The sequence below is a fragment of the Peromyscus eremicus genome, chromosome 17 (genome assembly GCF_949786415.1).
Source record: "Peromyscus eremicus chromosome 17, PerEre_H2_v1, whole genome shotgun sequence".
NCBI lineage: Eukaryota > Metazoa > Chordata > Mammalia > Rodentia > Cricetidae > Peromyscus > Peromyscus eremicus.
Window position 1 is genome coordinate 17395750 of NC_081433.1, and position 26612 is coordinate 17422361.

At 48.2% G+C, this 26612-nt stretch overlaps 1 protein-coding gene across 1 annotated transcript in view; it reads right to left on the reverse strand.

The window, feature by feature from the left end:
* Plekha2 (pleckstrin homology domain containing A2) overlaps nt 1–26612 on the reverse strand; it is a 55556-nt gene that overhangs the window by 12122 nt on the left and 16822 nt on the right. Inside the window, exons 3-9 of the mRNA XM_059244697.1 lie at nt 16479–16535; nt 9626–9674; nt 8006–8103; nt 5234–5374; nt 4558–4704; nt 3492–3560; nt 3068–3138 (exon numbers count right to left, since the gene is read on the reverse strand). Of these exons, the coding sequence (XP_059100680.1) occupies nt 3068–3138; nt 3492–3560; nt 4558–4704; nt 5234–5374; nt 8006–8103; nt 9626–9674; nt 16479–16535 (632 nt within the window). The remainder of the gene's footprint in view (nt 1–3067; nt 3139–3491; nt 3561–4557; nt 4705–5233; nt 5375–8005; nt 8104–9625; nt 9675–16478; nt 16536–26612) is intronic.

Here is a 26612-nt window from a genome sequence, read left to right on the forward strand (position 1 = left end):
ATGGAGACCAGGGAGGGAAATGTGGACAGGTTTGGAAGAATAAATGGAAGGGAGAAATATTGTCATCGAATTGCACTCTCAAAAAGAACAAGCCTCACACGCGGGCGGTGTGCGTTTTGGAAGAGGGACTCCGACGCCCGCCAAGCAGAGGGCAAGAAGGAAGTGGTGAGGACACAAACCCCGATTGGCTGGAGCCGTTTTCTGTGTTCACTGACTGCTGTGCGCATCCAGTCACCGTGGGGACTGTATGAGGAGTAAAGAACTAATGGCTACCAGGAAAAGCACCTGAGGAGGCGAGACCAGATGCAGGTAAGACTGCATTCCATGTTAACAAAGAGCCTCGTGCCAGGGAAGGGTTGGTCACAGGCAGAAATGTCTTCTAGAAGGAAAACACCGAAGTGACATGGCCCGTGACGTGCCCTCCAAGCAGAGGGGGGATATGACTTAAGACTAGGTAGGACACGGAGACCTAGCCCAAACACCGGTGAGAGAAAATGTCTCTGGGACATGTACTATAAATGTGGTCAGCCCTTGAGTGTGAGATAAAAACAAAAAGATGCTAACTGACCACCATCAAAGGCAGCTGGAACAGCAGGGACCACATGAAATACATCCCACCAACTATTCCCCCTACTTTCTGAGCGTCTCCCTCTCCATAGGGACAGCTCTCCATAAGAAAATGGCTTCATAAGATCAGGCTGTAGGCAAGTCTGTAAGGGCATTTTCTTAATTAGTGACTGATGTGGGAGGGCTCAGTCCATTGAAGGTGCTGCCGTCCCTGGGCAGGCAGTCCCAGGTTCTAGAAAGCAGGCTGAACAAGCCATGTGGAGCAAACCAGTAAGCAGCTCCCTTCCATGGCCTCTGCATCAGCTCTTGACTCCATGTACCTGTCCTGAATTCCTTTGATGATGAACAATGATGTGGAAGTGTAAGACAACTAAATCCTTTCCTCCCCAAGTGCTTTTTGGTGTTTTGAAGCAACAGAAAGCCTAACTAGGCTGGAGAGATGGCTCAGAGGTTAAGAGCACTGACTACTCTCTTCCAGAGGTCCTGAGTTCAATTCCCAGCAACCACATGGTGGCTCACAACCATCTATAATGAGATCTGGCACCTTCTTCTGTGTACATAATAAATAAATAAAATCAGCTGGGCGGTGGTGGCACATGTCTTTAATCCCAGCACTCAGGAAGCAGAGCCAGGTGAATCTTTGTGAGTTCGGGTCCAGTCTGGTCTACAAAGTGAGAAACCGTGTCTCGAAAAATAAATAAATAAATAAAATCTGAAAGAAAGAAAGAAAGAAAGAAAGAAAGAAAGAAAGAAAGAAAGAAAGAAAGAAAGAAAGAAAGCCTAACTAAGATAGGGCTAGATGTTTTAACATTCTAGATTATTCATGCAAATGCCGTAAGTCCCAGAATCCACAGAGGGATAAAATCAAGCAGGAAGGGAGTTCTACCCTTTCCACATTCACTGCCCAGACTGCATGCTGCTTTCAGTTCAATTCAGTTCAACAGCAATCATTGATTACAGCTGTCCTGAATTCCCCCAATGGCTCCAAAGAGGCTGCACCATCTAACAGAGCTGAAGCCACAAAGCCACAACCTTGCCCTTGGACTTCACCTCCCTGACTCAAGTTCAGTGTGACTCAGGCGGAGTCAGAGGTAGGGCGAGTTTTCAACTCTCAGGCTTGCTCTCCAAGCTGGGCTAGCATATCCAAGTAGCCTCACAGGCTACTCACAGATCTACACAGGCCCTCCAGGGTCAGGGGCAGTCAATGATCGATCTCTCATGATCAGTCATGCTGAGCTCTGCCCTCTGAGGCAATGTCTAGCTACAGCTACTTCCATGAATTGCACATTACCCCTCCATGCCTCCCCAATCTCCTGTACCCTACAACTGCTATTTGAAAGACTTAGTCCAGCATTTCTGCCCCTGTTTCTTTGGATCATACAGCATGTGTGTTTATGGAGGGTGGTGCCATGCTTTCACAAGACAGCAGGATGCCTACTGCTGAGAGATCCCCTCATGGCCTCCAGGAGGGAAAGACTCAAGCAGGCTGGACAGACTACAGACCCATGGCCAAAAAGATATGCCTGGGGGTCTATTAAAGTTCACTCATGCACCTGTATTTGGGGCCGGGTATGGGACAATTCTTGACTTCTTGTCAAGTCCTGAATCATCCTACAAACCATGTGCTCAGAAGGTATGCTTTCTAGTGGAAAGAGGAACAAATAAAAATACTTGTTCCGCCGGGCGGTGGTGGTGGCGGCGGCGGCGGCGGCGGCGGCGGCGGCGGCGGCGGCGGCGGCGGCGCACGCCTTTAATCCCAGCACTCAGGAGGCAGAGGCGGGCGGATCTCTGTGAGTTCGAGGCCAGCCTGGTCTACAGAGCGAGATCCAGGAAAGGCGCAAAGCTACACAGAGAAAGCCTGTCTCGAAAAACCAAAAAAAAAAAAAAAAAAAAAAAATACTTGTTCCACCAAGCGGTAGCAACACAAAAATGTTGTGAATCATCCCATGTATTAACGGGGTATCAAGAACAAAGGAGGAATGCCAGGTGGTGGTGGCGCAAGCCTTTAATCCCAGCACTCGGGAGACAGAGGCAGGCGGATCTCTGTGAGTTTGAGGCCAGCCTGGTCTACAGAGTGAGTTCCAGGACAGGCACCAAAACTACACAGAGAAACCCTGTCTTGAAAAACCAGGAAAAAAAAAAAAAGTAGGGAAAGGGAAGAGGGTATTTGGCCAGCGTGATCTCCACGCTGCATCAGTTTTGAGACATTCGGTCAAGCACAGGGACACCGATTCTTAAATAGAGCCCGCAAAAGGGTAATGAATGAAGATTCAAAGACAACAGAGGCTCTGCTCAGAATGAGTAAGAAGGAGCTGGAGAGATGGCTCAGCAGGTAAGAGCACTGGCTACTCTTCTAGAAGACCCAGGTTCAATTCCCAGCACCCACATGGCAGCTCACATCCGTCTGTAACTCCAATTCCAGAGGATCTGGTACCCTCACATAAACACACACGCAGGTAAAACACCACAAAAAGATAAATGAATAAGAAGAGGCAATTACCCAGACTTGACGAGACATTCGTGAGTCTTAAGAACATCCTTGAGTAGTATAGTGCGCAGAGGCTCTCTGTCCTGGTGGGAAGGATGGAAGGTGAACACATGAGGCCATGTACATGGGCCAATGACCCACACCAGCTCACCAAAAATGTCCCTCTCTCAGAGTCTTGGCTAAAACCAACCTGGTTTCCAAATAATCATTAAGGGGTTGAAATCTAAGCAGCAGCTGCTCTGTGGCTCCGCCCCCACAGCAGCCCACTGCGCAGAAGCTGGCAGCAGCCCAGGTCCTTTTAATAGCATCATAAAGAGACACAGGTTGGACAGAGATGAGACAGAGGGGCCTTGGAAGTCCACGTGGGCCTGGTCTCCACTCACATACGCTCTCTGCTTCTGTACTCTCTCGGGAGGGACCGGAACCTACGACCCACCTGCTCACATTTGAAGTAGCAGATGGTAAAGTCGTCCAGGGCAAAGAAGCGCCGTTTCCAACTCTTCCGCTGAAATGCAAAAGAAGGAGCCATGCGTTAAGGATAGGTCTCCAACACCAGGACTGGCACTGACACAAGAAATGCCCAGGGACCCAGCACCATTGAAGCCAGGCTCTCCTCTTCATTGGGGACAAATAACGGGAATTATGTGGGAAGTGTGAAGGCAGTGACAGGTCCAGGCCTCCATCTGAGCCCCACCTTCCCAAGACCAAGCACCTAACTCTAATGCCCTGGAAGTGCCCGAGTGCCATCCTCTGCTGCCAGCAGAAGCTACCACTGTGCTGGCTAGTTGTACATCAACTTGAAACAAACCAGAGTCATCTGAGAGGAGGGAACCTCAATGAAGAAAATGCCTCCAGAAAAGTGGGCTGTAGGCAAACCTCAGTTGAGAAAATGCCTTCAGAAGATCCGGATGCAGGGCATTTTCTTAATTAGTGATCAATGGGGGAGGGTCCAGTCCCTTGTGGGCAGGGTTGTCCTTGGGCTGGTGGTCCCAGGTTCTATAAGAAAGTTGGCTGAACAAGCCATGTGATCAAGCCAGTAAGCAGCACCCCTCCATGGCCTCTGCACCAGCTCCTACCTCCAGGTTCCTACCCTGCTCGAGTTCCTGTCCTGACTTCCTTCAGTGGTGAACAGTGCTGGGAAAAGTGTAAGCCGAATAAACCCTTCCCTCCCCAACTTGCTTTCTGGTCACGGTGTTTCATCTCAACCATAGAAACTCTGACTAAGACAACTCTATGGGGTCATTCTCTTAGGAGCAAGAGAAGGGAAGTGGGAGGAGAGAAATCTGCCCATCAGTCTGCAAACTGCTTCGGTTTGAAGGCAGTGAGGCTTCTTCCCATCAGGGGCATGCTTTCTGGGGGTGCTAATGGCTAGTTCCCAGTGGTGGTTAGCATAGGGGGGTACCGCTCTTCCTCTCTCTGTCCCCTGATGCATCCATGCCCACTGGCTCCAAGGAGTCGTCAGAACCCCCATATAGCCCCCCCCCCCCCGTGCTGGCACTCACCACGTTCCCTTGCTTCACACAGTAGCCACTCTTAATGAGGGGCGGCCCGGTGGAAGGACGGCAGCCTGATGTGGGGATGTAGCTCTGAGACCTCCGCAGGAAGGCGTGAGAGCCCGGCTCACTCCCTTCCTGTCCATCCCCACCGTTCTACAAGGAAACAGTGTCACTGTTAATACCCCGCCAGGTCACTCCTCTGGGCAGCCCCGGCCCCTCCCAGCCTTCCCACCACACCTCTAGCCTTTTTTAATATCATGTCAGTCAAAGAAACGAAAACGGACTTTGCTCCCCATCAGGCGCTCCACTGAGTGTTTCCACAAAGCAAGACACTGTCTAGAGAGACCCAGAGGAGGAAGGGCAGGCAAGGCAGAAGAGAAGAGGACATGAGCCCCAAATGGAAAGATGGGCTGCAGACTTGGGTCCAACCTCAGCCACACTTCCTTTAAGTTTTACAAGTGTTCATTGTCTGGGTCATAAGCAGAAGCACACAGACCACACATCCTCAAGAAGTCATGATGTCATGGCCTCAACTTCTACATTGGCACCGGCCACACACACCCTGCACTGTATTGTCATGGTCACCCCTCTCTGCTAGCTCCACACATCCCATGGCTATGTGCCGGTCCTTGGGCACAGTGGACATCCCTTCACCGCCCCCAGCAGCCCCAACCAATGGCACCTGACTGATGGGCGTTTGCACCACCACGCCTCCAATGATCTCAGTCTTGTAGGCCACCTGTGGCTTCTTCTCTAGGGTGGGAGGAGCTGTTAGGCTTCTGAGAACTTCAGTGGCCAAGGGGAGGGTCCCAGCCTTAGGGACCTGGGAAGAACAGCCATATGATCAGCAAGGAACAGAGAGCTTAGGAAAAGGGCAGAACCACGAACAGAATGTGGGTGAAAAGAAAAGCTAATTTACTAAATGACGGTAAGAACACTCTCCTCTCCCCTCCAGCTCTTCCACGTACATCCATTTCCAAATATGAGGAACTCAGCAGTAATCCCTTACACACCCTTAAACAGTTACACACACAAATGCATAATACACATGTACAAACACACACATGTACATAGACACACACATACATACACATTTTCACACACAAATGCATACATACACATGTACACAACACACACACAGATACACATACACAAATGCACACATACACATGTCCACATGAACACACACATACACATAACACACAAACTTACCGCATACCTATAGAATGAGCTAACCCTGATTAGAAAGCAAAGATCAAACACCAGATAGAACAGACAAGAGCCCTAGTCTCTCTGTGCTCATGCTAGTAAAGACTGAACAAAAGGTCCCGGGCAAAACAAGGAGTCAGAATATTTATAAATGAGCAGGGCATGGTAGAACCTATACATATATCCATATATCCATCCATACACACACACACACACACACACACACACACACACACACACACACACACTCTCTCTCTCTCCTGCCACCACCTCTCCATAACAATCCAGAAGTTCACCCTTCTGTCCTTCAGGTGGCCTGATGTGCAGCAGTCCCCACATCACGGTCCAACCAGTGCCAAGGGAAGTACTCGGCTTCCCGCTGCCTCTTGGTTCAGGGCCATGATTGTCTCAATTTTATACATAAGGTAAACTCAGCTCATCAGAGTGTGTCCTTTATTCCTAGGATGCTAACTAGCAATACCCCACACACACACAAACTCAAGCCACCCTCATTAATTTCCTGTGAGTGTCTGAGGTAGTGACCCGTACCCACAGCGCAGAGACAGCACACAGAACGACCCTTCCTTCCTCCTCCAGCCTCGCCTCACCCTCCCTCTGTGCAGGTTTACCAAGGTTTACCAGAATAGTAAACAGCTGGCACACTGCTTAAATGGCTAAATCTTACCCTGCTTGGGTCCAGCAACACAAATGCTGGACAGATATATAGAGTTCATCTACTAATATTCATGGGACCTCTAAGGTGTCCGGAAGAATAATTTGACCCAGCAATGGGCATTTTTATTCAAAATCATTGGAAGACCAATATCTCTGACTGCATGTGCTGCCTAATCTTATTTCAACTTGACACAAGCTAGAGTTATCAGAGAGGAGGGAGCCTCAATTGAGAAAATGCCTCCATAAGATCCAGATGTAAGACATTTTCTTGGTGATTGATGGAGGAGGGTCTGGCCCATTGTGGATGAGGCCACCCCTGGGTTGCTGGTCCTGGGTTCTTTAAGAAAGCAGGCTGAGCAAGCCATGAGGAGCAAGCCAGTAAGCAGCACCCCTCCATGGCCTCTGCATCAGCTTCTGCCTCCAGGTTCCTTCCTTGTTTGAGTTCCTGTCTTGACTTCCTTCACAAAGATGGACTGCAATGTGGAAGTGTAAGCCAAATTAAACCCTTTCCTCCCCAGATTGTTTTAGTGTTTCATCACAGCGATAGAAACCCTGAGATGCTGTACAACACAGAATTTCTAAGTTTTCAGCAAACTGTGCCTGACTTGCTGGGTTTCATTTCGCTGTTGTTCTTTTTTCCTCAAAGCAGTTTTTGCTACAGTCACTAACTATTCCCCATGTTGGAGGCCTGGTCCCCAGCCTGTGGCACTATTGGGAAGCAGTGGAACTTTCCAGAGATGGGACAGAGTGGGGGAAGTTAGGTCATTGGGCATTTGCCCTTCATGGGGATATTGGAAGCCCAGCTCTTTCTTTGCTTCCCAACTACTGGAAGATAAACAGGTCTGTGTCACATGCTCCCCCTTGATGGTCTGCCTGATCACAGGCCCAAAGCAGCAGGGATAAGCCCCCATGATCTGCAATTAACCTCTCTTCCTTATAACTAGATTATTTCCAGCATGTTGTCACCGCGTTGGAAGTTAACACATCTTTCTCCCTCTCCTTTCTTCTAACTCTTCTGTTTCATTTTTTATAAATACTTGTAGGGAACATGAAATAAATTCCCCATTAGCCAAGTCCAGGAAAACAAGAGTACTTAACGCAGTCCATGAATAAGTTTCAAAGTTAGCAAAGCTTTTAAATGGAAGACTTTCCCAGAGCCGACAAAGAAGAATATCCTCCAAACTAGAAAAAAAAAAAAATGAGATCTAAGTTCCTGCTCATACACTTTCCCCATTCCTCGACTTCTCATAGTCAGCAATCCTTTTTCCAGCACAACACTGAATCAGCATCCCATAGTTACCCAGAACATGGCTGATAGGAGCCCCTCCCAGGAAGCACAGAGGGGATGGGACACTCCATAAACTTCCCCTTGAACTTGATGCAAACTCAGACTCTCAAGTTCACTTGTAGCTGTCAGCCAATGGACAAGAGGAGGTCAGAGAGAGCCAGCCGGGCCTGCACAGGCTCCGGGCAAGTCCCTGCTGCCTTCTGAGTTCTGTCCCTGCCCCACTGAGGCCCAACACTGGGACACGCCACTTTCACTACCAGAAAGAACAAAAAGTATACATACAGTGATCTTGCTGGCTTGGTTCAAGGCTTCAACCCAGTCTTTCAGATCTTTCTGGTCATTAGCTTGAAGAAAATATCTCTGAGACAGGGCATTGATAACTGGAAAAGAGTAGTGGGGATGGGGAGAAAAGGTTTCGGGTCAGAATTCACGGACCACGAGAGCCCAGGAAGTTAGGATGTCTAAGGTAACAAGACCCATAAAGGCCATTCAGCAGATCCAGAAACTGCCCACGGTGTTAAGTCACTTGCATATTCAGAAACAGCAGACCACAGCAACTCATCTTTAAAAGCAGGGATTCTCCCATCAGCCACCAGCATGACACTGGCATTAAGAGTAGCCACAGTGTGCTATTGGTAACTACAGGGCTACTCATCTGCCATCTATAAGACATTCACAAAGCACTGTGGGCGACTCTGGTTACCGGCCTGCTAGTGCGCTAAGCTGGGAGCCTCGGGCTTGCTTCTACAAGCACAATCCTGTCTGTGTCTGGGAAATAGAGGAAGGCTTGCTCGAGATCAGGCCTGTGCCCCTGCCCTCATCTTCAACCTGTTCTTCCCTCAGAGCATCTCCTTAGTCAACAGCTTACCTCTGAGTTTCATTATTATTGTTGTTATTGTTCATACTTTATTACATGAGCAGACTGCAAAGTCTAAGACTGATTTCTGAACTTAGTAATGATATTTGGAAGAAAAAGGAGAAAGAAGGCACCAATCTGAAGTCGGAAGAAAGGGGTCACTTCATCCCTCTAGCATAAGCATGGAGTCAAGAAGTCATTGCAGGGGGGGGACCAAGAATTCCCTGTTTCATTCATACAACAAATATGTATTGAGGACCCGCTATGAGCCAGCAGCCACCCTATGTGCTGAGAACACGCAGTAACAAAGCAAGAGGTGGCTCTGCCTCCCTGAAGCTTACGTTCAGAGCCTCCCTTGACGCAAACATGCCTCAGCATCTGCTCACAGGGACGGCTGGTCAACGATTCAGTGACCGCGTCACTGGAATCAGCAGGAGAGAGGCTTGGGGCATTGACCGAGTGGCTCTGGCTTCCTGTGCCACTAACAACCTTCCCCCCAACTGCCACTCATTCGGCAGCCTTGAGACCCCCAACTGTCCTTCATTGTAATTCTTTCCTGCCTATCTTCCCCTCTCTCTCAGATCTCCTCATTTCCGACATCACTGCACAACTCTCAAGTGAAGGCTCCCAGAAACGTCTACGAGATGTTTTCTATCCACCCTGCGGCATCAAGAAAACTGAAACGCAGCCACAGCCTTTAGCTTCGCCTGTAATCCCAGCACTATGGAGTCTGGGTTCAGTAGAAGTGAAGTTCCAGGCCAGTTTGAACGGAGGGAAAGAAAGGGGCAGGGGAGAGAAAAAGAAGACGGGGCGGGAGGCAGACAGTGAGCAGAAGCCAGCCTGGCTAAAACACGCTGGCCCCTGTGTGCCTGGACACAAGTTATTAATAATCTTTGCAGTGGTGCTACTTGGCATCCAGAACACTGCTATTATCTAAGCCACTCAGACACACAGGATACAGTTCACATGGGACCACAGAGCTGTCGACCATGGAAAAGGAGTTGTCATATGCTCGTGAAGAAAACCCACCGTGGCTCAGTACTTACCGAAGCAGAATGGAGTTTTGGGTTTCTGCTTTGGGGTAGCTATGCTCACCTATACCAAATAGAGACAAAAGAGACATGACTGTGTTTCCAACAGCATGAAAAAAATGTTTACACATGTACATATAAATATTTTACATATGTATAAATATTTCATACATATAAAGAGCCTATCAAATGTACATATGTACGTTTTGAAGAGCAATAATTGAGAGTCTTGCCTCAATCCCTTAAGAAACTGGCATTATCAATCCTGTTCCTTAAAATAGTGGTTCCTGACCTTCCTAATGCTTAGACCCTTTAATACAGTTCCTTATGTTGTGATGACCCCCAACCATAAAATTATCTCGTTGCTACTTCATAACTGTAATTTTGCTACTGCTATGAATTGTAATGTAAATATCTAATATGCACGATGTCCGAAATGTGATTCTCAGAGGTCGTGACCCACAGGTTGAGAACCCCTGTCTTAGATACTCAGTATACCCCTTTGTAGCATGAATCTTAAAAGTCCTTATTAATAAAATCAAACCGGAGCCAAGTATTGGGGTGAACACTGGAAGATCAGAGAAACAGAACAAGCCACAGCTAACCTCACCTGGCCAGTTCCTCAGCTGGTCTTGTTTCCTCAGACTGGAAGCCTCTGTGTCCTCATCCCAATGGCTCTTAGCTGAACTGCTGCTCGAAAGCCTGAAGCTTAACCAGCCAAATGCTTCTAGTTTCTGGTCTTCACACCTTATAAACCTTTCTGCTTTCTACCACCACTCCCTGGGATTAAAGGCTGCTTTCTGGGATTAAAGGTGTGTGTCGCCATGCCTGGCCGTTTCCAATGTGGCCTTGAACTCACAGAGATCCAGAGGGATTTCTACCTCTGGAGTGCTAAGATTAAAGGTGTGAGTGCCACCATTTTCTAGCCTTTGTATCTAGTGGCTGTTCTGTCTCTGACCCCGAATAAGTTTATTAGGGTGCACAATATTTTGGGGAACACAATACCACCACACCCCTTCTATGATAGAATCTCTACCACCCTCATAACTGCTGTCTTGATGTCTGCCTGTGTTAATTTTGTCTCTGCAGAACACTTTAAAAGCCACCGGGTCAGGACAAGAGTCTCTCTGAGCCACAAGATCTAGCAGACTCCCATTCACATCAGCAGGCTTCTACTATGCTTGCAAGACCTAACCCCTTTTCCCTCAACAGTCTCCCAACCGAAAGTGGTATTGCTTTGGAAATACAAACTCTGATCAAAGCAGAAAGGGGTGGGTCAGGGGGAGGGTGGCAAGCACTCCTGTATTTAGATATGCTGTCCAAAGGCCTAGCTATCTATGCTGGCCATGGACACAGGCAACTTTCCAGCAACCCAGAGAGCAAGCGGCTGACTGAGTGAGCTCACACTGGGTCTATTCAAGAGCAGGGCCTGAGAAAATGGGAATACTGGTGTACGGGAATACTAGCTTTTGCAATCCCCTCTCTTGCATGGGCATTGCTGTCTATTTGCACAGGAGCCCGTATCTCTCAGGCTCATGTTCCATCATACTCTACAAAGATTTGGTGATTATCCTACATGCTGGTCCAGCCACACTGAACACTCCGCACATCCCACTCACTGGGGATGTCTAGTGAGGTAGCACCTCCCATGGAACCTATCCACATACAGTCACCATCCTGCCCTGGACACTGTTCTCTCAATCCCCTCTCTAGCCATCCTGGGTCTTCTTGTTCTCCTCTCAGGTCTCTGGGACTTGGAATTAGAAGCAGGAATTACAGTCTTGAGGTGAAAGTGATGTCTCCTTGTGGCTCAAAGTTGCTAGAAATCTAATGTTGACTGACACACTGTTGCTCTTGACCCTAAAGTCTTCCTATAGACCCGACTTGATTCTTTAGCCAAAATTAACCTTGTCCCAAATACTCAACCAGGAACTGAGGTGGCACCCTACAAAATATCAAAAGAATAAATAGTAGAAGCTGGGTTTGGAATCAGTTTCAAATCACAAGTGTGTGACCTCCATGACATGGTCTGTCAAGAAAGGAATCATAAAGTCATGTTCCCATGGAGTTAGCACAAGCATAGAATCTGCTCATCAAAGAGAGACTATTATTCCAGGCAAGGCGGTGTACATCTGTAATCCCAGCACTCAGGAGACTCAGACAAAAGGATCTTGACTTTCAGGCCATCTTAGGCTACACAGCAAGTTTCAGGCTAGCCTGGGTTACATGGCTGGACCTGGTCTTAAATCACACACCAATGCATGCACATGCACACACATAATAATAATAATAATAATAATAATAATAATTATTATTATTATTATTATTATTATTATTATTATTATATCTTTATTGTTGTTATTTTTAAAAACTGCTTAGCTTCCAATATTTAAAAAAAAAACATGCATGGCATTTCCAATGTTAATAATTAAATGCCTGCATAACATTACATCATCCTCAATGACAAGTATTTAAAGCATACAAGATGTCACGTGACCCCTGTTTCTGAAGGCTCAAGGATGAAGGACTGCTTTTGCTGATGACCTTTCTATTAGCAGAATGCCAAGGCTGCACAGGGCATCACCAGGGAGAGTCAGAGAAGAATATGCCGATGTGTGTGTGTTCAATCCTCTGTAAGATGAGGGAACCCTGAGGTGGAGGAGGCCCCTGTGGCCGAAGAAAGTTCTGAAGAACCCGGAGGGGAGCCCACAAATCTGAGCTCTGACAGACTAGCAGAGGCAGCCATGTCTGCATACTTCACAGGTAGCACTCAGGGGGCTGTCAATCATGGCCCTGAGCCACCTTGTTTCCCTGAGGTCCGGTCCAAGGCAGTTACTGAGCTGCAGCCACTCATTTCCCAGCTGTGGCCTTCAGCATCTGTGTTCCCCGGGCAGCCTCCCGTCAGCGGCCATGCTGTGCTGGGTTCCTGCATTAATCCCCAGTGTCACAGAGCTGCCTGTGTGCTGTCCCTATGGCACCCACCTGCCTCCCAGCTCCCTTCTCCTCCAGCTGGCAATTTTGGTCCCAGAGATCCTGTCTCCTCGTATTTATCACCAACTGGACAGAGTGCCACAGGTTGACCCTTTCACCCTACATGGATTACAAATGCTCATGCTCGCTGCGCTGATTAGTCAGCCTGGGAAAATGCTACCCATGCAGTTATTGTGAGAACCGGAGCTTCCAAAGGCAATACACGGCCTTCTGCTTGCTCTTCTCTGTGTACGTACTTGATAGGAGGTCCACAGGCATGTGCATTTACAGTGTGCCTCAGCCTCGTGGCTTAGTGTAGAAGTATTGTTGGGAAAAGTGATTCATTGACAAACTAATGGGATTGGTCCCAGTTCTGACCTGCTTGGCCATGGGACAGGGTTGAGAGCCTCTACAGACCGGCTTCTCCCTTAGTAACGCCAGTGTGAAAAGGTAAGCGCTCTTCTCAGAGACACAGGACAGCAGGAGCAGACAATGAATTTGCCCACCTGTGACTATGTCCACAGAGAAAGGCTGCACAGAACTCTGGCTTTGGCCTCTCTCCCTGACAGCCTGCCCCCGGCGGTATGAACCGCCCCAAGCCACCTGCCACCTGTTGGCAATTGTGCCAGGCCGCAGCAGCCATCTTCAAACACAGGAAGAGAACAGAGGACCTGCAGGAAGCAGGGTGGCCACAGGTGGGTGAGGACATCCAACAGTCTGACTCAAGTACAAGCACCCAGGCACAAACATCCTCACACCACACGGCGGCCACAATTGAGTCACTGCCCAACCGTGGTTTACTGGCAGGTCCTGTGAGCACGTCAACAGCAAGAGAGGGTTGGGATGTGAGGAACAGAGTGCCCGTGCGGGCCCCCCACGCAGTGACGCAGAAGAGTCACTCGGTAGCTGGACAGTCTCGGGAGCTTTCGCTTATCAGATCAAATGCAGACCTGGGAGGGACACTGTGAGGGCCAGCCACACCCTGTCTGCCATGGAGGGGAAGTGGAGCTGGGGCCCCTCCAGCCGAAGAAACAAGAGCCGACTAAGGCCTGGGAGAACTGAAACATTGTTCCGGTGTCAGGGGAAACTTGTCCCTCAAGGGGGCACTAAGAGCAATAAAGTAAGAAGTCACCAACAGTCACCAGAGGGCTTCAAGCTGGTACATAGAAGTCAGCCTATTTATCTGGAAAGTGAGTCAATGTGCTTCATTGAACTCTTCAGCGTAGTGGTTCTCACTGACCTTTTAATACAGTTCCTCAGGTTGTGGTGAACCCCCCCACACCATAAAATTATTTTCCTTGCTACTTTATAACTGTAATTTTGCTACTGTTATGGGTAGTAATGTAAATATCTGTGTTTCTGATAGTCTTAAGCGACCCCTGTGCTCCCTACACCCCCACCCCCACCCCAGGCAAAGGGGTTTCGACCCACAGGTTGAGAACCACTGCTCTGGCATACCCAGGCCCTTCACCCCCACCCCACACACAAACAGTTAATAACCCTACTTTCGGAAGACCTGTTATCTATCAGAAGCCCTCATGAAATAGGTCCAGGCTGGGCAGAATTGGGGGCAGGCGGCGTGAAGACGTCTGGAATGGGGGAGAAGGGCTATAACAAAAAGGTAGCACCGTGGGCCAGGTTCAGTTATTTTCCAGTTTGCCCAAAGACCGGTTCTGCTGCCATAATGCCCTGGGGACAGATACTTCCATCTCCAACTGCCTCTCTGGAGGACCCCTCCTCCCACCCCACCCCCCCATGCCAACCCCATCTTCCCCACAGGAGATGGGGACAAAGCAAACCAGCACATCTGACACTGTGCAAACACTCAACCCTGGGAGTGACCAAAGGCTAACAAAAAAGCTGAGGACTCAGGAAGCCAGCAGCCCTAGGACCTGGGGATGTGTTCTGGGCAGCGGGCTAGCTGGAGCTGAGGCACTCAGTCACGTAAAGCAGTGGCTGGTGTGGGTTTTTCAAAGACCCGTGCAGGCTTGCCTGTCCCAGGAAGGGCAAAAAGTCAGGTCATCCCTTCTAAATGAAGCAAAGAACACTGAAAGCCTCATCTGGGCTGCATTTATAAATCATGATTCAGCAGGAGATTGTATTCACTCTTCCCTGGCCAAAAAAAAAAAAAATCTTCCCAAATCCTCACACAGGGGAGATGGTTTCAGTTTTCATTTTTGACAGGGTTTCTCTGCTTCCCCTCTCTCAAATCCCGTTCTGGAGAAATGACCTCATGCGCTCACAGCAGATGAGGAGGGCGGGCCCCTGGGGGAGGGGGGGAGGGGGAGGGAGGGCCAGGCGGGCGGGCAGGCGGGCGGGCAGGCGGGCGGGCGGGCGGCCCTGGCCTAGGGAGGCTGCCCCATTTCTTATCAAAAGGCATGCACAAATTGCCTGCAGCTGTGTTAGCAAGGCTGCACTTTTAACCACTGCTCTTCCCCTGAGGCCATTATCTCCTCTCTAATCGGCTCAGCCACTGCCCAGCGTCTTCTGCCTCACTGAGATGGATCTGCCCAGTTCCGTCTGCAGCTGGCAGGCACGAGATGAGCCTGGTGGGTCCAGCCATAGATGGCCGCTCCTCTCGGGGCATCATCTCTTGACCCATCTCTGTGAAGCGTCCCTCCCCACCCCTCCCCACCCCACCCCCGTGGGAGCGTCTCACAGATCTCCTTCAGTCTGTTACCAGATGGAGCTGGTAGCTCCTTAGCTCAGCCCCTAGCCCCTAGGCCCTCAAAGTCCCCAGGGTGGGAGAGGCCAGGGAAGAAAACAGCAACCCCTAGGAGAACTGGAGTGGGGGACCGGGGACACTTCCGCTGGAGCTGGCTGGGTGCCACCTGGCTCCCCTCCTCCTGCTCTCAGAAGAGAATCTAAATCCTCTGGCTTTTTTTTTTTTTTTTTTTTTAATCAGGGCTGCATCATGGGTCAGCAGCAGTGGCTGCCCCAGGGAGGAGCCGCTCAAAGCCGCTGAATTCAGCAGTTATTTGTGGGCATCACCAAATGGCCCTAGCCCTGGTCTCAGGAGAACAGGAGTTGCTCTTGCCCCTGTTTGCATGCTGGATGAGGCCACAGACTGCCAGCTGCCTGCCATGCTCTCTAGAAGGTACTCAGATGCTGAATGTGGTCCTGGCACATCTTAGGGCCGTGGTGGTGGTGGTGGTGGTGGTGGTGGTGGTGGTGGTGGTGGTGGTGGTGGTGGTGGTGGGTCTCCATCCTCCCTCCACAAGCATTCTGTCTGGAGAACTGGTACAATTCCAGGGGCCTGGGCCATTTCCAATCCACTGCTCAGTAACTGTATACTTTGAGGGAATCTTTTACTGGATCAGGGTCATTGTCCTTGTGTCCCTTTTGTCCCAGTTACAAAAAAAGGTCACATCCTACATCATGCTTTATTTTGGATGCGAAATGCCTTCCAAAGGCCAGTGGTAACATCTGGAACTTTTAGGAGTGGAGACACATGGGAGGTCCTTAAGTGATCAGGGGAACCCTCAGGAGAGATTATAGGTACCCAGTCCTTCTATAATTTGCTTCCTAGCCATGAGGTAAGAAGCTGGGCCCACTCGCTCTGTCATAATGTACTGCCTCACATGAACCCCACAATCATGACTAAGACCTTGAACACAGTGACTCAGAGTAAATTTTTCTCTTTACAGATTATCTCAAATATTCCTATAGGTCTGGAGCGATGACTAACGGGCATCCAAAGAGTGGGTCACCCTCCCCACTGCCAACCACCACCACCAGACAGCAGACCTTCCACAGGAGGTGCCTGGGAAAGCAAAACGTGGTAACAGCTGTGAACACCCACAAAGGCTTACACCTCCAGGATGCAGAACTCCCCTCTTGCTTAGACAGCAAACCTACTTCAAGAACGTGGTTCCCCAGCACGCCAAACCAACATTACCTTCGAGATGTAAGTCAGCTGCAGAGATCCGACAGCTCCTGCCCCGACGGCCAGGTTCTGAAAGACAAAGGTGTTTTCTTAAGATGGGAGGGCCCCCAAAGCAGCAGTAAGAGACAGACCAGCATTCCAGTTCAGTCTGTACCACTGAAGCCTCGGAAAAGTCACTGTCCTCACCTACAAAGCACTGGCCATAACCCTGGATAACAGGTCTCCTGGGGGGAAACAGTGATGTTAACAGCATCCCCTCCGCTCCTATGGCCAGTTAGTCTAGGACAATGGTTAGCCGGTGTGTGGTTCACCATGTGACTGTGAAGACTTTTAACTAGCCCTCAGTTTCCCCTGCTGTTAAAAACAGAGGCAATCTCTTGTGGAACTCACAACAGAGGGAACAGGGGCCGTCTCTGACTCTTTTACTGGCTTTTGGGACCCCACTTCTCACACTGGGTCCCCTTGCCCATCCTTAATTCACGGGAGGTTCTTAGTCTTACTGCAACTTGATATGCCATGTTTTGTTGATACTCACGGGAGACCTGCCCTTTCCTGGATGGAGATGGAAGAGGAGGGAATAGGGGTGGGAGGGGGGAAATAGGGGGACAGACTGAGAGGGGAGGATGGGGGGAGGCTGAGACCAGGATGTAAAATAAATAGATGAATTTTTTGAACATTAAATTAAAAATAAATAAAAATAGGTCAATTTGGATATAAAAACAAAACAAAACAAAAAACAAAAAAAGAAACAAAAAAAACCAGAGGCAATCTGAGTTGCCTTTATCCAAACCAAAACGCTCAGAGATTTCAGGGTTTTTTTTTCCTTAATTTTCCTTTTTGGAGGGGTGAGAGTTAGTAGAGGGATACTGTGGCCCTCCTGCCATCACTTCCTGGGGGATGACATTACAAGCATGTGTCACCACAACCGAGCACTTAAAAAAAAAACAAAAACCTTACATTAAAAAAATTAGAAGTCCTGAGGACTGGACCCAAGTCTAAACACAAAATTCCGTTTGTGCTTTATATACCCATTGTATAGATTTCCTGGAGACTGTAATTTTAGACAACGATTTTAGGTCCCTTCTGTTCTGACGGCAACATACCACATGAGGTGAGGTATGGAATTTTCTACTTGCTATCACATCAACATTCAGAAAGTTGCAGATTTGGGATCATTTCAGACTTTCAAAGTTTTAAGTGAGGGATGTTCCACCTGTAGCCCCACCCTCGGAATACAGCGATGAGGTGGAGTTAACGCAGGGGAGTGCTTCAGTGTGGAATTTCCCTGGCACACGGGGATGCTCTGCAAGTGTGACCTATGACATCTTTTCTGCATGATTGCTCTTATTCAGCTTGCTTTGTCTTATCTGTGTCATTTCAACATTCATTTCAGAACACGCAGGATACAAACTCATATGATACAGATGTCTTTAACATGCCCGTGAACTTATTTTACAGGACTATAATACATGCCATATGAAACCGATGTCTGAACACAAAAATCAAAACCACGAAGAAAATAGCCTACTAACGCAGCAAGGATGGTTAAGGGTGCAGTGTCATGGGAATGCTGGCCGAGTACGGACAATATTCTGGGTTCCATCCCAGAACTGCAAAACGCAACACAGAAACAAACTAAAAAAAAAAAAACAACAACAAAAACCAGCAAGGAGCTCCAAATACTGAGACAACAATATTCTACCGTGACAGGACCCTTCCTAGCTTCCTGATTTCAGAGATGATATGAGGTAGTGACCAATATTAGAAACCAGACCAATGAAGTTCCCAACAGATACGACTGAAAACCCATTCCCTTATCATCTGAAGCTGTCTGAGAACCCACCCCCATATCCTGAGAGTCCGGTGAGAACCCACTCACATAACCTGAGCCTGCAGCTCCAAATGAACCCCATTCTGCTCCAGGAAAACAACGGACGCCCTCACTAAATGGGGCTATCTCAAAGCAAAGAAAGGCACAAAGTCCTGGATAAGAAGAGTTAGAAAATTTACTTAAGCATTAACCGTGAAATGGTCTACCATTCCAGAAGACTGCCTTAAGAAATGCCGTGGCTGGAGAGATGGCTCAGGGGTTAAGAGTCCCTGCTGCTCTTGCCGAGGACCCCGTTCAGTTCCTGACACCTACACTTCAAGGTGGCTCTCAACTGCCTATAACGCCAGTTCCAGGGGATCTGATGTCCTCTTATGACTTCACAGGCACCAAATACACATGGTGCACAGATATATGTGCAGAAAAAACACCATATACGTAAGATAAAATAATAAAGTTTTTAATTAAAAAAAAATTTAAAAATAGAAATATCTTAGATTTGGGAAGAGCCTTCTAGCCCATTGTCTAAAATAACATATCTCTGAAGTAAACTAAATGTGTTAAATTTTCTGTTTATAAGAAAATGGATAGGGGCCAGGAGGTGGTGGCACATGCCTTTAATCCTGGCACTTAGGACGGGGAGGCAGGAGGGTCTCTGTGAGTTTGAGGCCAGCCTGGGCTACAGAGCTAGTTGTAGGACATCCAAAGCTACACAAAGAAACACTATCTAGAAAAAAAACAAACAAACAAACAAAAAAAATAACAAGAAAGAAAAAGAAAATGGATACAGATAACACAGTCATTTAAGAGAACTCTGAATCTCTGTGAAAAGACCATTTAAAAAAAAAAAGACTCAATTACCACCTTTTCCACATGAAACATTATGTCTGAAAAATGCCTTTGAGGGAATAAGAGTATAGTTCAGTGGCAGAGCATTTTCCAAGCATGTATGAGGCCTTGAGTATCACCTCAAGTTCTGTAAAAACTAACTAAATAAAAGCCACCCGGGAGTACTCAGATTAGCATTCATTTTATTTATGCATTGTTAAACTTTATAATGACTTCTAAATCTGTTTAAAGGAAATCTCGATCGTGTTAAGAAAGACAAGCTCTGCTGTTCCCAAATCAAAATCCAAACGGGGCCATCACTGTCCAAGACTAAGGAGCGATGACCTAAGGGGCCCCGAACCACTCTAGGCAAAACTCAGCTCTGCTGGGTGGCAGACGGAAGCCTGTGTCTCCACAGCCTCACTGTGGCCAAGAGCTCCAAGGACACGTGGGCTTCAGGTCTCCTAGAAGCCACCACATTCTAACTGTAGTATTAACACACTCTGACTTCAGAAAAGACTTTCCCTATAAAATCTAGATGATAAACTGTGCCGGGAGAATTACATGAAAAATAGGGTGACCACAGCCCAGAGAGGCCATGGGCCCCTCAACCAAGCTAATTACAAGATGCAAACACCAGGATCTGGAGCTACTTTTAAATAACTGCTCTCCTCACCCCAAACCACATCCCGAAGCCTCTGGAGCCCCATCCTGAATCATGAGTGAAGTGGGATGGGGGAACAATTTGGACTCTAAGCCACATGTAATGACAGGGGGAGATCAGATTTCGAGGACGTCAGCCCTCTGCTCTGCTCTCCGATGCCTCCTCCCAGTCACAGAGATGTGCTGCCGAGTTACCCAGGGGATGAGGGTGGGGGATACTCATGTATACTCCACCCTTTCTGCTCCGAGGCAGATAAACGTTCTCTCCATCCCAAGAAGCCAGGAAAACATGACGAATGTCTGAAAAGCCATTTGCCCACCACCTCCTACCCACCCATGGGGGTTGGGGGAACATCCTTAGGATTCCTGAGGCTTCAGATCCAAAGTGAGACTCAGCGTCCACTCCAATTAACTGGATCTAGAAGCTTAATGGCAGCAACTCATTGTCATGGTGGCACCCAGACAGTCCCAAGCAGACGCGTCCTGATCTAGCGAGGTTGCACTAAAAGGGCCTGAGCAGCCAGGTGCCAGGGCAAGAAGCCCAGAAAGCATCAGGTGCCAGAGTGCAGGGGCAGGACCCCAGTGTTGTGTCCTGGAGAGGAAGGTTAAATTCAGGACCCTCCTGACGCCTTCACTGACTCCAGCCAGCTACTGGCTCCTGGCTCTCAGCCTACAGATGGAACCTGGACTTTGGTGCAGACTCGGACCCCTGGAGAACCTACTCGAGAAAAGTTCTGGCTCGGGCTTCCCCCTCAAAATGCTGAGTCTAAATCAAGTGGGATGGGTTAGAAGGGCACACATTTCAAAACACTCCCGTTGATCGCTAAACGGACCCACGTTTAAGAGCAGCTGACCAAGGAGACGAAACCTGGCTGCATTGCTATTTTCCCACGAGTCTAGTCTTAGTATGCTAACAACACTCTAAGCTTACCGAGGACATGACTGGGAACAGCAAGAGGAAGGCATCTTGGGATGCTGGGTGTCTGTAGTCCCAGCACACAGGAGGTGAGGTAGAGGCAGGACGCCATCATCACCTCTGAACAGATGTGCCCCCCCCAGGAAGGTTTGTAAAATGCACTTTATTTACTTATTATTTAGGTCCTAGAGATTGGACCTAGATTCTTCATGAGTGCCTGGCACATAATTTTAACCCCGAGATAAATAGCCACTCACCTACTTTTAAATGGGGGACTTATACTTGTGAAATCACCTCGGGAGGTTTTTGAATTGACACATAATAACCCTGTATCTGGGGATACAGCATGACAATTCAACACATGCACACAATTATCACGATCAGACCAAGGTGTGTGTCTGCGGAAGTATGAATGAGAACGGCTGCCATAGACTCCTGTGCTTGAATACTGGGTCCCAAGCTGGTACAACTGTCTGGGGAAGATTGGGTGTGGCCTTGTTGGAGGAGGTGTGTCACTGGTGGTGGGCTGTGACGTTTCAAAAGCCCACACTATTCTCAGTGGGTCTCTCTGTGTCTCCTACGCTTGGATCAAGATGTGAGCTCTCAGCTGTTCCTGCCGCCATGTCTTCAGTCCTCCATCAGGGACTCTACCCCTCTAAAACCGGAAGTCCAGTTCAGTGCTTGCTTCTCTCTCTCTCTCTCTCTCTCTTTCTTTCTTTTTTTTTTTTTTTTAAGATTTTTTATTTATTATTTATACAATGTTGTGCCTGCATGTATGCCTGCAAGCCAGAAGAGGGCACCAGATCTCATTACAGATGGTTGTGAGCCACCATGTGGTTGCTGGGAATTGAACTCAGGACCTCTGGAAGAGCAGCCAGTGCTCTTAACCTCTGAGCCATCTCTCCAGCCCTCTTTCTTTCTCATAAGGTCTCACTGTATTGCCCAAGCTGATTTATTAGGGGGTGATTTTTTTTTAAATTACATTTTGTCTGTCTGCTTGTCTGTCTGTCCATCTGTCTGTCTGTCTATGTCTATACGTGCCATGTTGTATGCATTATGGTCAGAGAACATCTTGTGGGAGTTGCAGGAGTTGGTTTTCTCATTCTACCAAACTCAAGTGTTCAGGATTGGTGGCAAATGCCATTACCCACTGAAACATCTAGGCCTAACGGGGCAATTCTTAAGCCAACAAATACCATGGTTGCTTCCCACACGTTTGAGAGATCTGGAAGAGGCTCCAGACACCTGTGTGTTCTCGGTGCTCCTTGGGAATCCCCTGTGTCACTGGGCTGGAGGCACTGTGCTGGGAAAACCAGCAGCTGGGGCTGAGTAGGCCCTGGGGAAATGCAAGGCCACACCTGGCCAGCAGCCCTTAGAGAGGACCACAGCGCCAGCAGTCCTCGGGGGAAAGGATGGGAAGAGGGTTGGGTGGGCAAAGGAAACCACAGAACTTCACCAAGTAGCTGGCCGCCACCCTGTGTGAGGCCCTTAAGTCCAAAATGGCCTTAGACTTGTGAATTTTCTGGAATTGTGTAGGATACAGGGCAGGATCCTGTGAACTAACAGGGGACCTTAAGAAGACCCTGAAAACACCTTGTGTTTTGTTCAAGATCTCTTCAGCCAGCAAGGACTTCAAAAGACTGAAGTAAGACATGGTCTCTTCCAGGACCAAGATAGGAGTTGAACTGCTCACAAAGCGGGTACCTCCACCTTTGGCCAGCCTGTAGCAACAGCAGCACCTCACGCCAAAGGACAAACTTAACTCCATTTCCCATCTCCTAGCAAGAGTAACGAAGAGCATAGAAAACAGCCAGATCCAACTAAGGATTCATAAATCCACAGGATGTCAGCTCTACAAGCGCCACCAATACCTCTTTGCCTACCACGACCCTCCACGTGGCTTCTGCAGGGAGCCCAGGGAAAACAGAGCTCATCACCCCAGCTGCAACCTGCCACTCTGGAGAGCGCAGCATGGGAAACAAGGAAGAGAGACTACTGTGTCTACATGCTGCTAAGTCTCCACGATCCCATTTCACAGATACAGAAGTCCTGGGGCCAGCAGGTGAGGCCCCTGGCCCGAGCTCAGACAGATAGCAAGTCAGGCCAGAATTCAAACTCAGCCCTTCTGGATTCCCAGCTCCTCCACGACACTTTCCTCCCTGCCAGGCCACTTCCCCTGAAACAATATCTACCCGTTGATTATCAGTGAAAGGTAAATAGGAGAGCAGGAGAAGCAAGGTTAGCCTTAGATAGTTAGTTGCCCAAGTTGGGGCTAGGCAGGAACTAGTCTAACTGGCTCTTGGGTGCCAAGCTCCACAAGACCAGAGGTTGAGGTGTGGGAAGGGAAGGGAAGGAAGGGTGCCCAGCCACCTGCAAGGAGCCCAGTAGGCATCAGTAACTGCTGCTGGCTGCCAGTAGAAAAAAAAAAAAAGACTATAGGAGAACCCAGGTAGCAATCTCATGCCTAGGGCGTGAGCTAAACCAGCTTTCAACACCAAAGCCAAGACCATCCAGGCTCACAGAGACGCACCTGGAGAAAGATGGCAAGAGAGCAAGCTGCCCAGACCTGCATTCCACAGCCCGTCTGGCATGAGAGAGAAGCTAACTAGAAACAAGCTCTCCCGGGCACCAGCTACCCTGGGCAGTTCTTGACCTCCTCCCAGTAGATTTACTTCCTATTAAAAATGTGTTGGCCCACAATGTGCCCATGGCTGCTTTCCCCATTCTCTGGTGCCCAATGTGTATTTTAACCTTGCCCTGTGTGAGCAGTTCGTGTCATAAGATACAGTGCTGGTTGAACACTCTGGCGCTGGGTCTCTAATCCCGGCTGACTATGCTCCTTCTTAGACAGGATGAGGCTCTGGGGTATAGTCACATGACCTCCATATGCCTTGCATCACTCTTCCAACCTGGTCTTCATAGAGGCCTAGAGACAGGTGGATCTGAGGCTGTCAGGAACCTGAATGGTTCTTAAGCTCCTTCATCCCTTTTTTTCAGCCCAGCTTCCTCCAAATTGGCCTCCACCTTCTCATCGGCTCCCCTCCCAGCTTCCCCATCTGGATCAGTGGCTCCACATCCTCTCTCCAGTCAACTAGATAGGAAACGTTTTATTATAAATACACAAGATTTATTGTTTTTTTTTTTTTTTTAAATACAGCTAGGTATATAAATTATCCCGGGGGGGGGGGGGAAGCTTGACTTTAAACAAAGAGAAAATAACTATGATGTACACCATTTAAATGTCAAGCTGAAGCAACATGGTATTATTCTATTGTGACTTTCGGTCACTTTTATCTGTTATTTAAGGATTAGCAAGATGCAACACGGGAGTGCTTGAGTGTGTTTTGCCCCCACCGTCTCCTAACAGGAATGGCTCTACTGCCTTATACCTACCTGACACACCAAAGCATCTCACGAGCCTGAAGAAATGAAGTAAAGTCCTAAAGCAAACACTAGACATCCACAAGACAGCTGGCGGGTCACGTGCTGCTCCCAGTTAACACTTATTAAGCACCTCCTACTTTCCAGGCCCCCAAACATTACAGACGCCTCAAGCCATCCTTGAAGATACTACATAACAATGTTTTTTTATTTTTGTTTCTTGTTTTGTTTTCATTTAACAGAAGGCCGACAGGCGCTTGCTCAGAGCTGAGTAACAGGCTGAACAATGCTCACTGTCAGTCAGTGTCACGAGACTCAGTCTACTTCTCACAACTGTCTTCTTAACATGCTCTTCTGTTTGTTTGTTTCTGAGACAGGGTTTCTCTGTATAGCTCTAGTCATCCTGGAACTCATTCTGTAGACCAGGCTAGCCTTGAGCTCACAGAGATCCTCCTGCCTCTGCCTCCTGAGTGCTGGGATTAAAGGCATGAGACACCCTCACTTGGCTTCACCTAGTCTTTGTTATCACATTTCTTTTCTTAAATGTGTCTGATATAAACAGCACATTCATCTACATCATCATGGCTCCTCTTTCGTAGAGAACAATACTCCTACCTCCCTAGGTTCATCATCACTTATCTATAATCCCTTGGTTATCAAGCTGAACCATGTGTGGGGATGTATAACACTAAGTACTATGATGAATTTGAAATTTAGACAAAGCATAAGCACACACTTGGTTTGGGGCTAAGCACATAGAGTTTGGTTTGGGGCTAAATTTGACAACCTGAGTTCTATTCCTTGAACCCACATGGGGGAAAGAAAGAACCAACTCCCACAAATTGCCTTCTGACCCCCACGTGTACACAGTGACATGTGTACTGTCATGTGCACACACAGGTAATATAGAAGTATTTAAATACCTCCGATGGCTTCTAAGCTATATAGACTTATAACTCACCCCATTAAAATTTTTGGCTTATAAATATAACTTTCTAGCAAACTAGAGAGGAAACTCAGGGTAGAGTAGCTACCTAATATGCACAAGGCACTGGGTTCAAGCTCCCAGAGCCACAAAGGAATGTGATTGTATCGACTCAGAATATTAAGAGGCCCACACGTGAATATTGTTAATGCTCAGCGATGCCAAAGCAAGTTCTGAACTCCTGATGATTCTGCTTCACCCCTGCAGTCAGCCACCAAGCCTACCCTTCTCTTCCCTCACACATCCTGTAAGCCTGTCCCCCCTCAGTTCCCACCATGTACCACACCTGCCGCGCCTGAGAGAGTGAAGCCTGGATGGCATTGGAGACCTCAAGTTGTCGGAGGTGCCAGAGCTGTAGAGTGTCTGCCAGGGAGACGTACAGACAGGAGTGGACCCAGCCCAGGGGAGAGAAGGGTGTGGTGATCAACAAAGCTGGAAGCGGGGAGCCATCCAAGCCCTTTGACGTTAGCCACGGAACTGTAGGATTTAGAGTTGGCACTGCTGGGTTTTTTTTTTAATCTTGTTTTAGTCCACTATTTCCTCACTGTGCCCAAGTCCCTCCATTTTGGAATGGTAATGTATATTCTGTACCTTGGTATGTTAGAAGTAATTTGCTTTTCGGTTTTAAAGGGGGTTACAAATAAGGGGCTGCCTTGAGTCTCACAAGAAACTTGGGACTTTAAACATTCTTGAGACTGACAGGCTATAGGGACTTCTGAAATTGAACTAAAAGTATTTTGTATATGATGTGGCTACAAGCCCATGATGGTCAGTAGGTGGAATGTGATAGCTTCAATGGGAATGGTCCCCATAGGCTCATGTATTTGAATGCTTGGTCCCAGCTGGTGGAAGCGTTTGGGAAGGATTAGGAGGTGTGGTCTTATTGGAGAAGGAGTATCACTAGGGGTGGACTTTGAGGTTTCGAAAGCCCACCCCCACCCCAGTACACACTCTCTCCCTCCCCCCAGCCCCACCCCCGCCTCATGGTTGTTGGCTCAATTTTTAAGCATTCAGGGATTCCTCCAACACCATTTCATCTGCCTGCCACCATACTTCATACTCCTGGCCATAATGGTCATAAACTCTAGCCCTCTGGAACCCTGAGACCCAGTAAATGTTTTCTTCTGTAAGTTGCATTAATCATAGTGTTTTTTTGTCACAGCAATAGGAGAGAACTAAGACACATGTATAGTTAGTATATCAACTGCAGAAAGTCTATCTTTAAAACAACAACAACAAAAACCACAACAAAAATTTAAAAGACACAAATGTAAGAATATGAAAAAGAAAGGACTTTCCCAAACCAATTGCAAAAGAGTTGAAGGTTCCAAGATGCCTCTCCTTGTGGGGGCTCTGTGGACACACACTATAGAGGCCTGTCAGGTTGCTGCCTATGGAGGGGCTGTAGCCAGAGGACAGGGGCAGGACACAGAGATGTCACCAGCTCCACTTTTCCACACTAAATTTGCACCAGGTGTTTGTGTTGCCCAATTTTCAATGAAGTTATTTCCTGTGTCTCAGCATTTGGACAGGCTGACAATGTAG